The 15,764-nt window shown below is 41.5% G+C and overlaps 1 protein-coding gene and 1 pseudogene across 4 annotated transcripts in view; both read right to left on the bottom strand.

Moving 5' to 3' along the window:
• LOC146961223 (protein NLRC3-like) overlaps positions 1-15,764 on the bottom strand; it is a 141,747-nt gene that overhangs the window by 124,115 nt on the left and 1,868 nt on the right. The window contains exons 1-10 of one of the 3 annotated variants that reach the window (XM_085770298.1): positions 12,672-12,808; positions 12,134-12,213; positions 11,657-11,706; positions 11,476-11,578; positions 11,120-11,221; positions 9,532-9,610; positions 8,875-9,103; positions 6,896-8,699; positions 6,637-6,810; positions 6,014-6,187 (exon numbers count right to left, since the gene is read on the bottom strand). In XM_085770298.1, the coding sequence (XP_085626424.1) occupies positions 6,014-6,187; positions 6,637-6,810; positions 6,896-8,699; positions 8,875-9,103; positions 9,532-9,610; positions 11,120-11,221; positions 11,476-11,578; positions 11,657-11,706; positions 12,134-12,177 (2,759 nt within the window). In that variant the 5' untranslated portion in view covers positions 12,178-12,213; positions 12,672-12,808. Of the gene's footprint in view, positions 1-5,012; positions 5,060-6,013; positions 6,188-6,636; positions 6,811-6,895; positions 8,700-8,874; positions 9,104-9,531; positions 9,611-11,119; positions 11,222-11,475; positions 11,579-11,656; positions 11,707-12,133; positions 12,214-12,671; positions 12,809-15,764 lie in introns of those variants that run through there. The other 2 variants (XM_085770300.1, XM_085770299.1) reach the window with 2 other exon arrangements.
• Positions 103-15,764, bottom strand: part of LOC146961222 (protein NLRC3-like) — a 43,314-nt pseudogene continuing 27,652 nt past the window's right edge. Inside the window, exon 5 of the transcript XR_015035168.1 lies at positions 103-262. The product of XR_015035168.1 is annotated as a protein NLRC3-like (transcript). The remainder of the gene's footprint in view (positions 263-15,764) is intronic.

The raw sequence follows: 15,764 nt of genomic DNA, 5'->3' as shown, positions 1-15,764 counted from the left end.
CCAGAGTTCTAGAAAATAACAACAGCAGAGTGAAGTGAGACAAAAATAATTACAGAATAAAAATCATTTTACAAAAGTGTGATTGAAGAGCTAGTCTTGATTATCAAAGTGATGAAATTGGACAAACAAATGTTTATTGTTTGAGTCTTCAGACAGATCTGCTTCACAGTACAGAGTGTGTGATAGTGAACAGAGTCAATTTTGACTTCAGCAGCTGACCTAGAGTCAGCAGAGTTTCTGTCCTCAGGAGAGACAGTGAGACCTACTGAGGACACAGAGACACTGAGGACCAAAAACTGATCCAGAACCCAGGATACAGAGGTTCAGTGAATGTGGTGTTGAAGGTGTGGAGGTGGATCAGTTTGTCAGAAGAGACTCTGTAGAAGGACAGAGTGCCAGCAGGACAGTCCACATACACTGCTACTCTGTCAGAGACACAGGAGGAGGGGATGGATGTTTCTGTGTCATTGTGCCAGAAAGAGTAGCCTTTATTGTCAGAGCAGCTCAAACTCCAGGACTGATCATTTCCTCCAAACACACAGTCTCCTTTCCTTCTGATTCCTCTGTAACTCACTGATATATTCACCTCTTTTCTCCACTCAACCTCCCAATAACAGCGACCAGTCAGACCATTTCTACACAGAAGCTGAGGCCAGTGGTCAAATCTGTCTGGATGATCAGGATATGACTGATCTCTCACCCATGTCACCTTCCTGTTGTTGTCAGACAGTTTGAGGTGTTTGTTCACTGTGTTCATGTCCAGTTCCAGTTCACAGGCGTCTGATGGAGAGAACAAGACACAACACAGCTGCAGTTTATCATCTGTTCATTTATCAACAACTTCACTGACAATAAATGAAAGTGAAACATTCAAACTTATATTTTATATTATGTTGTACTGTGAATAATGTTTTACTACATTTAAATTAAATTCAAACAAGCCATTTCTAACAACATCAAAAGTAACAGTAGGTGCATGAGAATAAAGACGTCAAAAATGTTGGGGTTCACACTAGCAAACCCATTTTGGTTTTGTGTTTGCTGTCTCTCGTTTTTCCCACCAGAGGGCAGCTTGTATTGTTTACATGTAAATCTTGAAAAAACAAATATTTAATTTAGATGCATTTTGGCATGATTTCAGTATACATTTCATGATTTGGGTTTATTATAAGATCATATAATTTCACCTACTTTTATGTGTATATTGCCTGTTTTGGAGCTAATAGTTCCGTTTTAAATAGTGAACTTTTTTTTGAAGACCACTACTTCCTACTTCCTTTCTGTGTTGTGTTGCCGGAAAAAGAAGCCACTTGACCACGGAATGAATTAGCTAACAGTAAAACGGTAAAAGTTTAAGGTAAAACAAAGGGAGAACAACAAAGCAGAAACGACAACTTAATGATAAAATGTTGAAGGCTGAATGTAGCCTATTAGCACAAGGTTGGTGTGCGTTGTGCTTATGGTCATTAATTATTTGATGATTTGTTTTGGAAAATATGCAAACTTTTTCTCTCGCCTGTTTGATGAATTGGCAGTGTTTCACACACTCATATTCACACATCACCGGCAATTTAGAGTTTGTCTTTGATGTATTTGGACTGTGGGAGGAGGCTGGAGAACCTGGAGAGAACCCATACAGACTCAAGCTGAACATGCTAACTCCAGGTGCTAATCACCAGAGAAAACAGTCATGTGATTTTTATTTGTCTCATAGTGAGAGAGAAAGTGAGAAAGCTAGAAAACGACTGCCCTTCATGAGACAGCAGCTTCTGATGCAATTTCTAAGATGGCAAAAAGGAAGGGGGGAGGAAGAGGTATAAATCACTTAAACCAGCACTAAGTAACTTTTCAACCTTCATAAAATATTTTCATAACTTTTGTGATGATACATCGACTTACAACAAGTTGAATGACACCTCTGTCGTGGTCTGAGTGGGTCTGTATCTCTTTCTCTGGCACTCTCACTTTACTTTCACTTTCACTTTTGCGAGTCACAACAAAGAGGGAACAGGCAAAACGGCACTTTAGCAATGAATTATATTTGTGTTTTCACTTTGAAATGATCCACTGGAAACAGAAACTTAGTTTTGATGTCTTCTGTTAATTTTAATGCAGGATATTTACAGGGCTTCACGCTAGTGTTCATGGGAAATGGAGTCTTCCTTCAGGCAAAACACTACCGCTTTGGTCCACAGGCGCCGCCAAACTCAACCAAAACTGAAAGTTCTTTAGTATTGCTTTAAAGACTTGAATCATGATTAAAGCATGCATTACAGTTCAATAACAAAAATGTGGTGGTGACTTGGTATACTATGTATTGAGACAGCTCTTATATCCAGTGGTTTGCCTTTCAGAGATTGGGACTCGAGTTTGCACTCGAACTCGAGTCGCACTTAAGTCGCACCCACAGAGACTTCAGACTTGACTTGGACTCGTGCCCAAAAGACTTCAGACTCGACTCGGACTCATTATTTTTTTGGCTCGTGCCTCCCTCCTGACAGGACGACCGACGATCTTTTTTTTTTTTTGCCATTAACACACCACTAGCGGGCAGCGCCACATGGCCGGTAACATTATTCAGATGGAGGTTAGATCAGCAGCCAAACACCAGTGTCTAAAGAGAGAGGAGCAGCAGAGCTCCTCTGACAGCGCAGTCAGCTGCGGGTGAGTGACAGGTGACTGTGAACCGGCCTTTTTTCCCTTTTTTTTTAATAGCGGCACCGTCCATAGCCTACATGTGAGGTACAACGTCCGTTTGTTGTCAGACCTTCCTTCACGGGGACTAGCTGCTGCATAACTGGCACATATCAGGCTACTGTAGGCTAAATCCTCCTGTTTATTTATGTTTTTGCTGCGAAATATGACTGAAGGCACGTATGGAAGTCTGGACGCGTCGACACGCCCCCATGAGTTGACGGAGCTAATTAAAAAAATAATAACCAGTTCTTCTCTCAGAAACATGCGGTTCCGGAAAGGTTTTGCTGCACATAAAGATGTGAGCTATACCATCCAGATCTAATGACCTATAATTAACTCATTGAGTGCCATTAACGTATGTACGTCAATCAAAATCCAACGCTTGAGTGCCAATGACGTACATATACGTCAAATGCAGTTTTCTGCGGCTGGTAAATGGGGACGCTCTCGCGCACACGGTGAGTAATTTTGGGGCTTCTGAGATACGTAGAACGAAGAAGACTGTAGATCAGAGCAAGAAGTGAAGAAGAAGGAGAAGACGAGTGCGATCGGTACGGAGATAAAAAAGTTGATGAAAGTTTCTATTTCTAGAGAAAAACAACGGGCAGAGCCTGGAACAAGTGTAACGTGGAGCTGGAGGAAAGCTTAGCCACGGTGCTGTTAGCATAGCTCCAGCATGAAGTGATCGGAGGAGGCAGGAAAGGTAAACTCATCTAGATGATCAGCACCAAAATGCCGAAGCGGAAGCGGGTCGCGGAGTCAGTTTCACCAGTTGCTGTCTAACCGACGTGACGACAAACCGAGAGATCAGCGCGGTGAGTCGCTGCCGGGGCCGCGTCCAGCAGAGAGGCTGAAGACGCCATGACGTCTCCCTCCCTACTTCAGAGACGATGCAGCAGGAGGAGAGGAGAGGGGAGGGGGGAGGAGAGGGTTAGGAGAGGGTGAGGGGGCAGCAACTGCAGGAGAAGGAGGAGAGCAGGCATCACTCTGCAGAGTAAGACTCCTACTTGTTGTATTTTAGTTTTTTTTTTTGTACAATGAAAAAACATGTGAAATGAAAATTTCAGATGTCTTACATGTTTTTGAAGCCAAAATTAAAACGGATAAATCACAGTTTTTCTTGAGAGACTCTCTTTCACAAAAATGCATTTTTCTCAGCTTTCTAGAAAAAAAGTGGTCTTTTTGGTGCAACCAGGCTCTATTCAACTTAAGATAAATCAAGAATGGAACAAGGTACAAACAAATGGTTTTTTCCCTAGTTAAATAGAGAGTCTCCTCTTTCCTTTGAGCTATTTTGTGTTTTCAGAGTCATAGTACAAAATATTCTCTGGGTCTTAAAATATTACTCAAAATGCCCCGAAACGCTGGCACATGGCACTGACCATTTTATAAAAGGGCTGGCACTCAAAGAGTTAACAGCCTAAATCATTTTCCATGTTGTTCATCTGGGTTTTCTGAATTCAACAAAGCAAAAAAAGAGAAAAGGCCAATGCAGAGGGGCAGAGCAGCCTTGATTCTTTCTTGACTCAGAATACAGTTTCCTTTAAAGGAAAGCTTTCATTATGTGTTTTCTTCATATTGCATTGCAATATCCTGTTTAAAGTGATCATATAATAAACAACTAATCAATACTGTATAGATAAAGGAGTGATAATAACCTACAGTAAATGCTTTTAATCTCTTAGATATAGCTGTGCAGTATCCTTAGACCGGATAGCAGCAGATGATAGAAGGGTCATTACAACCAGAAGAGACTTGAGACTTGACTTGGACTCGTGACCAAAGACTTGAGACTTGATGAAGTCTCACCCCTCAAAGACTTGAGACTTGACACGGACTCGTGACCAAAGACTTGAGACTTGACTTGGACTTGCAAAAAAAGACTTGTGAACATCTCTGCCTTATATTACATTATGGTATGGCGCTTTTTTCCTGATGTTTGACATGTGATGTCTCTGGCATGTTTTTGTGAGCATGCAATTTCACATATTCCCTTTTTTCATAAAATATGTGTGAGTACATAGTATGTGTATTTATTATTGATAGATGAGTATATTTTTGTACTGTTTATATGTTCTTGTAGTTTGTATTTTTTTTTTTTTACGTTATGTGCTTATCTTTGAAGAACAATGGGCCTCATTCACAAACTATTCTTAAGAACAAATTTGTTAAAAATTCAAACAAACTCACAGTCTAAAACATGAGAAACATAATCACTTTTCTGTTGGCTCCACTGTCCATGAAATGTTATAACTAGATTTGTCAGCTGATTCTGTTTGTTGATTTTGTATTGGTCAAACCTAAATCACACTCACACTTCTTCAGACCAGGTCTCAGTCTCTGAGGTCCACAATAGTCAAACCTGGAAGAGGAAACAAAGTCAGGATCAACTTCATCCACCTTCACTTCGAACAAGGACACTCGTCCAGCATCGAACAACCATGAGGTGAAGTAAATGTGCCCGTGTTTGTGTAGCTGTTGTGTCATATAGTCTTGGTGATTTTACTGCCTGCGAGTTTCCACGAGAGCACCCTGTAAGGTAGTCGTTGGGCAGAGAGAGACTTTTGCCACTTTTGTTATTTTGCCTTTTTTTTTTTTTTTTTTTAATCTTTGGTGGTATACCTGGGTGTGGGTACGTTTTCAGGGTGTGGCAGTGGGCCTTGCCTTAGGTACATTGTTACTTGCAGATTTCAACGTATATAGAAGCCTCCCATCATCATGGGGTGCCTCTCAATGACATTACTGTTCTACAGCTTTGCACAGCAGCTTTATCACAATCTCTTTGGATACATCTTTTGGCCCTCTTCTCCTGACAGAAGTCCCAGGTTTTGATCGATCGACAGGTCAGACACCACCTTAACTAACAAATTGTCTGGGGGAAACACTGATGTGTTTCTTGTTGGACGAGGCCAGGTCGTCTAGCCCATGTGGAACAAATAGTACAATGAATAAATGGTATGGTATTTGATGTTTTAAACAGTGTACATTGTCTTAATGGTTGGTGTGTTACAGCTGAAAGGGGTTTGGCCTTGTTTTTGTCTCTCTCCCTGCTCCCCGACAGCTCCACCCCAACAAATAGTAGTAGTAATAATAATATTGACACCTTTCCAAATCACCTTACAAGCAGAATAAATAAAGAAAAGATAATAAATCAAATCAATACAATAAATAAAAGATGTTTACAAAAATCAACATGGCGTAAAGGAATGCTGCACCAAAAGAAAAACAATTAAAATGCATATCCTAGTTTAAATAGATGTGTTTTGAGCGAGATTTAAAAATGGAGAGCTGCTGTTGTCTGTCCATCTGTCTATACCTGAGAGTGTCCAGTCTCCAGTGTGGATCCTCCAGTCCAGCAGACAGCAGCTCCACTCCTGAGTCTCCTGGATGATTGTAGCTCAGGTCCAGCTCTCTGAGATGGGAGGGGTTGGAGCTCAGAGCTGAGGCCAGAGAAGAACAGCCTTCCTCTGTGACCAGACAACTTGACAGACTGAAAAAATACACATGGTTAATTATGATATATATATATGTATATATATATATATATATATATATATATATATATATATATATATATATATATATATATATATATATATATATAAGTCACACCTCCTGTGTGTGTGTGTGTGTGTGTGTGTATATGTGTATGCATATAATGTACAGAAATGACTGACCATAGAGGAAAATGAACTTTGCAGCAGGTGAAACAACAAGTATTGATGAGTTAGATTAAGTATACAATCTAATGTATCATAAAAAACATGAAGAATGGAAAGAAAGAAAGAAAAGCTCCCCACAAACACATTGAATGAAGCAGGAAACTCGTTCATTTAATTGTGCAGCTGTTAACAGGATTAGGGTTATGTTTTGAGATGAAGTCAGTGATCACAACTGTGACGGATGGCAAAGGCAACAGTCACTAAGCGAAACACTTGCCTCAGATATTCCACTTTACAGTGTGGACTCCCTATTGCATCAGAGAGTAGCTGAACTCCTGAATCCTGCAGGTCGTTGTTGCTCAGGTCTAGTTCTTTCAGACTAGAGGACTGGGAGCTGAGGACTGAGGACAGAGCTTCACAACTTCTCTCTGATAGGTTACAGCCACTCAATCTGAAGAGCAATCAGGAAAAAAAAAATGTTTGTTGTTGTTGTTGTTGTTGTTAGTTATCAAACAAAAACAAATATGTGCACATACAGAGCTTTGTTGGAGGCTTTGACCACTGGCAGCAGCCTCAGAAGAGCCTCCTCTGAAGCAGAGTATTTCTTCAGGTCAAACACGTCCAGATCTTTTTCTGATGACAGTAAGATGAAGACCAGAGCTGACCATTGAGCAGGAGACAGTTCATCTGTGGAGAGACGTCCTGATCTCAGGGACTGTTGGATCTCCTCCACTAGAGAACAATCATTCAGTTCATTCAGACAGTGGAACAGATTGATGCTTTTCTCTGGAGATAGATTCTCACTGATATTCATCTTGATGTACTGAAGTGTTTCCTGATTGGTCTGTGGGCTGCTTCTCGTCTGTGACATTAGACCTTGTAGAAGACTCTGATTGGTCTCCAGTGAAAGACCCAGGAGAAAGCGGAGGAACAAGTCCAGGTGTCCATTTGGACTCTGTAAGGCCTTGTCCACAGCGCTCTGGTAGAAGACTGTTGGCTCAGGTTTGTCTTTGAACAGTCTTGCCCACAGGGAACTTGATTGTTGTCCTGGCAGCAGATTGACTCCAGAGTTGATGAAGGTCAGATGAACATGAAGAGCAGCCAGAAACTCCTGAACACTCAGATGGATGAAGCAGAACACCTTGTCCTGGTACAGGCCACTCTCCTCTCTAAAGATCTGTGTGAACACCCCTGAGTACACTGAGGCTGCTCTGATATCGATGCCACACTCTGTCAGGTCTGATTCATAGAAGATCAGGTTTCCTTTCTGCAGCTGCTCAAAAGCCAGTTTTCCCAGAGACTCAATCATCTTCCTGCTCTCTGGACTCCAGTGTGGATCTGTCTTAGTTCCTCCATCATATTTGATCTTCTTCACTTTGGACTGAACCACCAGGAAGTGGATGTACATCTCAGTCAGGGTCTTGGGCAGCTCTCCTCCCCCTCTGGTCTTCAACACCTCCTCCAGAACTGTAGCAGTGATCCAGCAGAAGACTGGGATGTGGCACATGATGTGGAGGCTTTGTGATGTCTTGATGTGGGAGATGATCTTTCTGGACTGCTTCTCATCTCTGAACCTCTTCCTGAAGTACTCCTCCTTCTGTGGGTCAGTAAACCCTCTGACCTCTGTCACCATGTCAACACACTCAGGAGGGATCTGATTGGCTGCTGCAGGTCGTGTAGTTATCCAGAGGCGAGCAGAGGGAAGCAGTGTCCCCCTGATCAGGTTGGTCAGCAGCACGTTGACTGAGGTGGACTCTGTCACATCAGTCAGGATCTCAGTGTTGTGGAAGGCCAGAGGAAGTCGACACTCATCTAGACCGTCAAATATGAAGACGACCTGGAACTGATCAAAGCTGCAGATTCCTGCTTCTTTGGTTTCAGAGAAGAAATGATGAACAAGTTCCACCAAGCTGAACTTTTTCTCTTTCAGCACATTCAGCTCTCTGAAAGTGAACGGAAATGTGAACTGTATGTCCTGGTTGGTTTTGTCTTCAGCCCAGTCCAGAGTGAACTTCTGTGTTAAGACTGTTTTCCCAATGCCAGCCACTCCCTTTGTCATCACTGTTCTGATTGGTTCATCTCTTCCAGGTGAGGCTTTAAAGATGTCTTCTTGTCTGATGGTTGTTTCTGGTCTGACTGGTCTCCTGGATGCTGTTTCAATCTGTCTGACCTCATGTTCATCATTGACCTCTCCAGTCCCCCCCTCTGTGATGTAGAGCTCTGTGTAGATCTGGTTCAGAAGAGTTGGATTTACTGCTGTAGAGATCCCCTCAAACACACACTGGAACTTCTTCTTCAGGTTGGATTTGAATTTCTGTTGACAAACTGCAGCATGACTTGCTAATGGAACAAAGAACAATTGAGTTACATGTATAAATGATGGTGTTGATGTTTAAAGATTTGTTTTCCCTAAAGGGTGTGGATATTAATAGTATACTTTGCTCTGTCCGTTGTGATATTAGTAAATGGCTTAGCTCTCTTAAATCATGTTAAATCTTCAGAAAAAAACTCTTACTGCTCTCCAGACGGTCAGCCAGCTCCTCCTGTTTGATTTTCCTTAGGAAGTTCACTGTGATCTTCATAAATGCCTCTCTGTTGCTCCTCCCCTGCTCTTTGTTCTCACCACCCACCACCTCATCACAATTAGCATGATTTGCAATGAATTCTGGGTAATCAGGTTTCAGAAGCATCTGGACTCTCTTCAGCTCGCTCTTCACAAAAGTGACAATGTTCTCCTCCAGAAGCTAGAAAAACAAAAACATACTGTGTAAACTTCACTTTCAGTATAAACTCATGGATCAACCATCAGATCATCAGTCACACTGTACATAATCCTTTGATGGACTGTCTGCAACCTCATCTCTTTCCAAAGCTACACAGAAAGACTTGGTTAATCAAACCTGCTGATCTGAGAGGACAAAAGAGTCTTTGTTATTTTGGCTCTAATGCTCCAGAAACCATAAGGATGAAAATGGGTTTTTTGTTTCTTTCTTCTTATTCTTATTCTTATTATTTTTTTAGAATTCATTATAGGTGAATGGGAGACAGCCCAGACATGTTTTATAAAACAGAAAAGCCCCTGTGGCCAAAGGAGAGCGGTATCAGACTGTTAGTAGTTGAACATTTCTCTGTGGCGGCTGTAGTCATCAGTTCTGTACGAACATTTACACACCATGAATATGGAGTCCAGGTCTGTGTGATGCTGCTTGGTGGACTGATCACTGAGAACCTCTGAGGTCTCCTGGAGAACTCTGTGGAGAAGAGACACACATACACATGTTACAGGTGTTTTCCTGTATGAATACGACGAGAAACAAACACACAAATGCTATGTTTCTTTCATAGACTTAAACAACAACAGAATGATCAGCTTTTACCCTTTTTCTTTTAAACTGATGAAGAAACAAAAGAATCGTCAAATGAAAAATCAATCAAAATGCAAGTTTTCACATGTGTTGCCAAGTATTATCTAGAACAGGGGCGGCCAACCAGCCAGGACTTAGAGCCACATTTTTTACTGTGGTACGACAATGAGACGAGCCATTACACACACACACACACACACACACACACAAAATGAAATATTAACAATTTACCATGTCACAAATGTCACACACCCCTCACTATGAAACAGGAGATTGACAGAAATGGGCTTCAGCTCATCCCAAGACTACAGGCCAGTCATTGTCAATACATGCACATGTTACTCCGTCAGATTCACATCACACTACAAGTCCTCCCTAACATTTGCAAAAGCATCCAAAAACCAGAATATGTGAGAAAAATGTTTTCTTTCTTTTTTCTTTTACCTTATTGCTGTTTTTATTTTAATATGTTTGAATGGAGCGTGCTGAAATGGTGCTGAAGACTTAAAGCTTTGAATTGTTCTGTCAGACAGACAGAAGGAACTTTGTGTCACTCGTGCATTGAGCCTGTCAGTCGTGTTGTTCCAGACCTCCTCTGTTACCTTGTTAACAGCAGCAGTGTTTCCTTTTCTTGTTGTACATAGACATAAATCTCCATAAGGAGCCTTTTACTATGCTGTGGAGAAGCTTCGGTGCGCTTTTGGCACTCGACTGGTGTGGGCTTGGCCAGCTGATCTCGCTTGATAGAACGGGTCGGGGCTTGGTTTGGAGTTTGCACTATTTCAAACTTCAAGATTACACCATTGTCTGGATGTTCTTAGCAACTTTGAACACCCCCAGGTTGTTCATTTTCTGTTTGGCTTGTGGGTGTTGTGCACATTTATGCCAGTAGGTGGCAGTATCCGTTCAGGCTTGTGGTTTACTGTCTCTAGCGGATAGTCAGGTGGGTTAATCAGTGCAGGCGAGCACCCTGGGGAAGCCATACGGTTTTTGACTGTCATGGCGTGTAACAAGCAATTTATGTAGCTATAATGTGGCTTTTTACTTAAAATCAATGTGTATTTTATCCCTTGTATCACTGTTTTGTAAAATGTGTTCTTGAGTGCTTTGAAAGGTGTTTATAAATGAAATAAAAAAATGTATAGTTCATTACCTGCCCCATTTTCCCTGGTTAGGAATTAAAACCCAGAAATCAGGTATTGTCCATCAGAGGGTAGCATGAAACTAGTACTGAACAAAAACCTCTCCTCTATTGACACGTCTGTGTCAAAAGGGAAAAGTTGAAGTACCTGTTAAGTCATATCTACAAAATGGAGAGAAGTTTTCCACCTATGTGATCCACTGCTCAGATACAGGAGAGTCAGATAATAACAAAGTTTGGTTTTCCATTCTTACCTTTCACATTTAAAATCAATAGGGCGATCCATAGACATGTCACTGCTCATGGACACATAGCGGGGTTCAAGAGAGTCTGGTGACGGTCTCTGCTGCTGCTTCCTGATGTCAACAAACAACAAACACTCTTTTTTTTAATCAGAAAAAGCTGAATTTTGAGCGGACCTGACCTCCATCTGTAGTTTATCATTTGACAAAACAGTTTGGTCAGCTCTTGTTAGTACCTTCATTATGAGGTTTTCTGAGTTACCATGGAGTAGATAATGTGACAGTGAGTATGAATGATGGTGCAGTGACGTGCGTGCTGAGCCCTGACATGGAGAAGAGTCATGGACAGTTAGAGATCTTCATCTCACCTCTGAGCTTTGGTCTGGCTCTCATGTTCCCCCCACAGAGTGGTTTTAGAGGGAGGGGCTCCCTCCTCTCTGTCCTCACACTGATTCATAGCAGAGCCCCCACCTTCACACAAACACAACAACAGACTTCATTACAACAGGACACACATGACACATTAGTTCTGGTCACTGTACAGCATACCTGGATTATCATCAGACAAGCTGCTTGACCTGGTCTGACTCTTTACATCTCTGATGGATAGATAGATAGATAGATAGATAGATAGATAGATAGATAGATAGATAGATAGATAGATAGATAGATAGATAGATAGATAGATAGATAGATAGATAGATAGATAGATAGATAGATAGATAGATTTACTTTATTAATCCCGAAGGAAATTCAGGTGTGGTAAACTGCTCACAGAAGAATCAGTCACACACACATACGATAAAAACAGATTATAAATATCTAAAAATAAATAATAACAATAACTAATAACTGGAGGTTAAACTGGCTTGAGGACAAAGACAAAACCACACACAACAGCAGAAACAGAAACAAGGAGGACAGAAGTGTTCCAGCACTTCTGCCTTTAGATTCCCCCCACACGCGCTTGACTGCTGCTACTACTCCCCCTCCCGCCTCTTCCTCCCACTCAAGGAGTTGTGCAGCCTGATGAGCTGAACTGAATTCTTGTTGAACCAGCTTCTTTCCATCAGACACACTAAACAGATTAATCTGAGGGGAATAAGCTTCCAGTAGAGAGAAGACTGTCTTAGTAACACTAAGATGATTCTGTTTCGAGTTTGCTATCATCTCTTTCAGTTCTTTTCTTTTGTTACTGTCACTGTATTGTGCTAGAGGAACTTGCATACAAATTTTTGTTCTTTACATGTGAGGAATGAACTTTGAACATCAGTTAAAAAAAACCCAACAACAAATCCCTTGATCAAAGCTGTCCAACCAGTTCTGTCATTCCCTGCATTTTTCACTTACCACGTTGTCTCACATTACAATCAAACCTCTGTTGATTCTATTGTATGAACCAACCACATAAATACAAAAAAAACCCTAAAATCATTTACATTTACTTAAATTTGACTAGAAGAAACAGACAAATAGCATCCCCAAATATTTCTACTGTCCATTTAAATTGTGATAATACACAACATAACCACAGCGATCCTGTTCAGATTGATAGGATTCTTACCTGTTGAACTCATTTCGGGTCCACCTTCAGACACTTTCCACTTTCATGTATGGACAAAACATCTGGAGACACGAAGCTGCTCATTCTCCTTTGTCAGTCTGGTGTTTGTGTGTGATCTGAGCTGAGGATGAGTCACATCCTCATAACTCCGAGGTTCTTGTCTAAAACAAAACAAAACATCAGGGTGTTGTCTAAACTAGTCTAACCAGTGGCAGAAACCCAGTCTGTGCCAGGAAAACAACAACAAACAGAGAACAGACAAAGAACATGAAAAGACAAAGCGATAAGGCTGAAGAAGTTAGTTGGCTACAAAATATTGAAGATGAACTGCAGTGTAACTGGAAAGCTACATGAATAGTACAATAATGAAGGACAAGTGTATAGAGGAGCAGGGTCAGGTGACTGTCAGAGGCAGGAAACCATGGACTGTATGTAAAAAAAAAAGGAAACCCAATGAGAGAGACATGGAGAAACAGGTACTTTTTGATGGGTGGCTAGTGGATCCGTATACTGCGCTGTTTGTTATGGTGCGGTCACTGCTAACATTGCTACAGCTAGAGAAGCTAGCGATTAGCAGACTTCATCTCTCGGGGGGGGGGGGGGGGGGGGGGGGGGGGTCTTACTCGGTGTTACAGTGCGTTGGACCAAGGGTTAAACTTACGCTGGAATATCCCTTTAAGGGCATTAATTTAATCATACTACCTGATGTAAATTTGAAATCATGATTTAGTGAAGTTAAAATTAATAGTGATCACATTTAGGGACATTTCCAAACAAAACAAACAAATTTGGTGTCAACTCTAGTGAGAGCAATAAACAAAATGAACAAACTATGTAGAAGTCAGTCAGTTAACTTTACTGCAGCTTCAGTAATAGATTCACATCACACTCAAATTCACTGACATTAACTGCCATAGAAATTGCTCATGAAATTCACACTTGCAAACATTAGAAAGATTAATTGAACCAGCCACTCAGCAGAAACCTTTCTAAACCTTTCAGAGACAACACATGACAACCACACAATGAGATCAAAGTGACACTGGTCATCAGACACTCACAGATTTTCCAGGCTGCTGAAGGTACTTCAGGTCGATTTACAAACACTTTCCACCTTCATGAGTAGAGGAAACATTTGGAGAAAAGAAGCAGCTCAAGTGTTTGATCCTGTTTAATCTGAGAGTGAATCACAACTTGTCCAAACGTTAAAGTACATCAGAGTGAAATCAAAACCAGTCTAACCTGTGTATTAGATAAATCACACATCATATGGTGCAGTTCTACCCTCTGTCCACTAGATGGTGGTAAGTGATAATCCAACGAGATAAAGATCAGCTCAGCATCAATAATTTGGATCAAACTTGCAGTTTATCTCTAAAACTGTAACTGTAATTTTATGAAAGCATTTTAACATCAATTTTGAATTCTTGCTGATGATCATCACAGACCAAACAGGCCTACACTTCATTTTTATTAAATGAATCAATCCACAGACTCATTGTTGATAATATGTTCTGAATTTATCAACAGTAATGTCTGATTTAGGCTGCAAGAGCTGCCCAGACAGTGAAACAGATATCAGACAGGCTGGATCCAGACAAAAATAATTATCATGGGTGAGTAGCCTACTATCCAACCCTTGTAAACCAGGGGCCGTATTCACAAAGAATCTTAAGGTTAAAAGTAGCTCCTAAGGGCCGAATTTAGGAGCAACTCCTAAAAAAAGTGGGCGTGTCAGTCTTAAATTTAGGACTCCTAGTTTTTTAAAATAAGAGTAATTCACAAAGTATTTTATGCCTAAAAGTAGCTCCTATGTCTGGGAGAGCTTAAAAGTCCTCGTGAGGACTCCTAACTCAGTAAGACCTATTCACAAAGAATCGCAAATGGCTGCAGCCAGGCAAATGTATGGAGGACTGCGAATTGCTGCAGAGGGGGGAGCTGGAGCACCTGCCCCTTTGCCCTTTGATGCCCAACGTGCCTTTTTGTCGGTGTTTATTTTATTTTTTTTGTCATCACCAACATTTTCGCTATAAAACGGGAGGAGTGACGGTGACGAACTGTCCAATATAGGCGTCACAACGGTCGGACCGAGGTAACTGCGACCGCTGCGATGCAGTCGTGCTGATGTGAGCCAAAAATATTTTTAAAAGGTTGGTGGGTGCGCTAGACTCATACATCTGTTAGTAGTAATAGCTCACGTGATAGGGTAGCTCCCTCAATAAACTAAACTTACTTGTCAGTGTGGGTTCAAATCCTGCTATAGGCCACAAATGTGGGTAATGCATTTTCTTTTCTCATCATTATTATGATCACCATATAATATTAGGGCTGTCAACGAATGTGAAAATTAATATTAAAATGTGGGAAGAAAAAAAAACCAGCGGCTGCTTTGCGAGTGGACGCACTGACCCTCATTGCATTTGCACAGCGTCACACTGCAGAAAGTGATACGCGACAAAAACTGTAGCAGAAAGATGCAGATGGCAGAGAGAAAGACAGAAAGTTCAGAGCCCAACTCGGCAGCAGAGACAGTGGTTTGGACTCGAAGCTGTCTGAAAAGCCCCGTCGGACCTGACAGCAAAAAAAAAGTGGAGCGGAGCGGCTGGCGGCGAGGAGGAGGAGGAGGAGGAGGGAGGGAGGGGGAGGGGGGCGCCGCCGGCACTCAACAACCAATCACCGTGTTGAGCGCCTCGAATTCGTGCACGAGAATTGACGTAATCCATAGCAACGGGGCGTCACCAGGGGCGTGACTCTTAGTTTGCTCTTAGTGATTTATCCTTAGTAAGAGTAGGTCTCAGCGGCTTTGTGAATAGCTTTTAAGAAAAAACTCCTACATAAAAACTTTTAGTGCGAGTTAGGAGCACTCCTAGCGGTAAGATAAAAGGCTTTGTGAATACGGCCCCTGAACTCCCTATTCTACATAAATTGTGAAACAGAGGTGCTTTTATAACCGATTTTAGGATGAAACTCTGAACATAGCAGAGGGACCAGGTTATGAGCTAAGTATAAGTTACCATGGTGATCTAGCCGGGTTAAGCCACCTTTGTAGTACAGGAGAGCCTGGCATTAGACTCAACATGCCTTGCTAACGCT

Source organism: Trachurus japonicus, chromosome 24 (genome assembly GCF_045865225.1).
Source record: "Trachurus japonicus isolate A0001 chromosome 24, Traja_1.0".
Classification (NCBI taxonomy): domain Eukaryota; kingdom Metazoa; phylum Chordata; class Actinopteri; order Carangiformes; family Carangidae; genus Trachurus; species Trachurus japonicus.
This window is presented reverse-complemented; position numbering and strand designations above follow the sequence as displayed.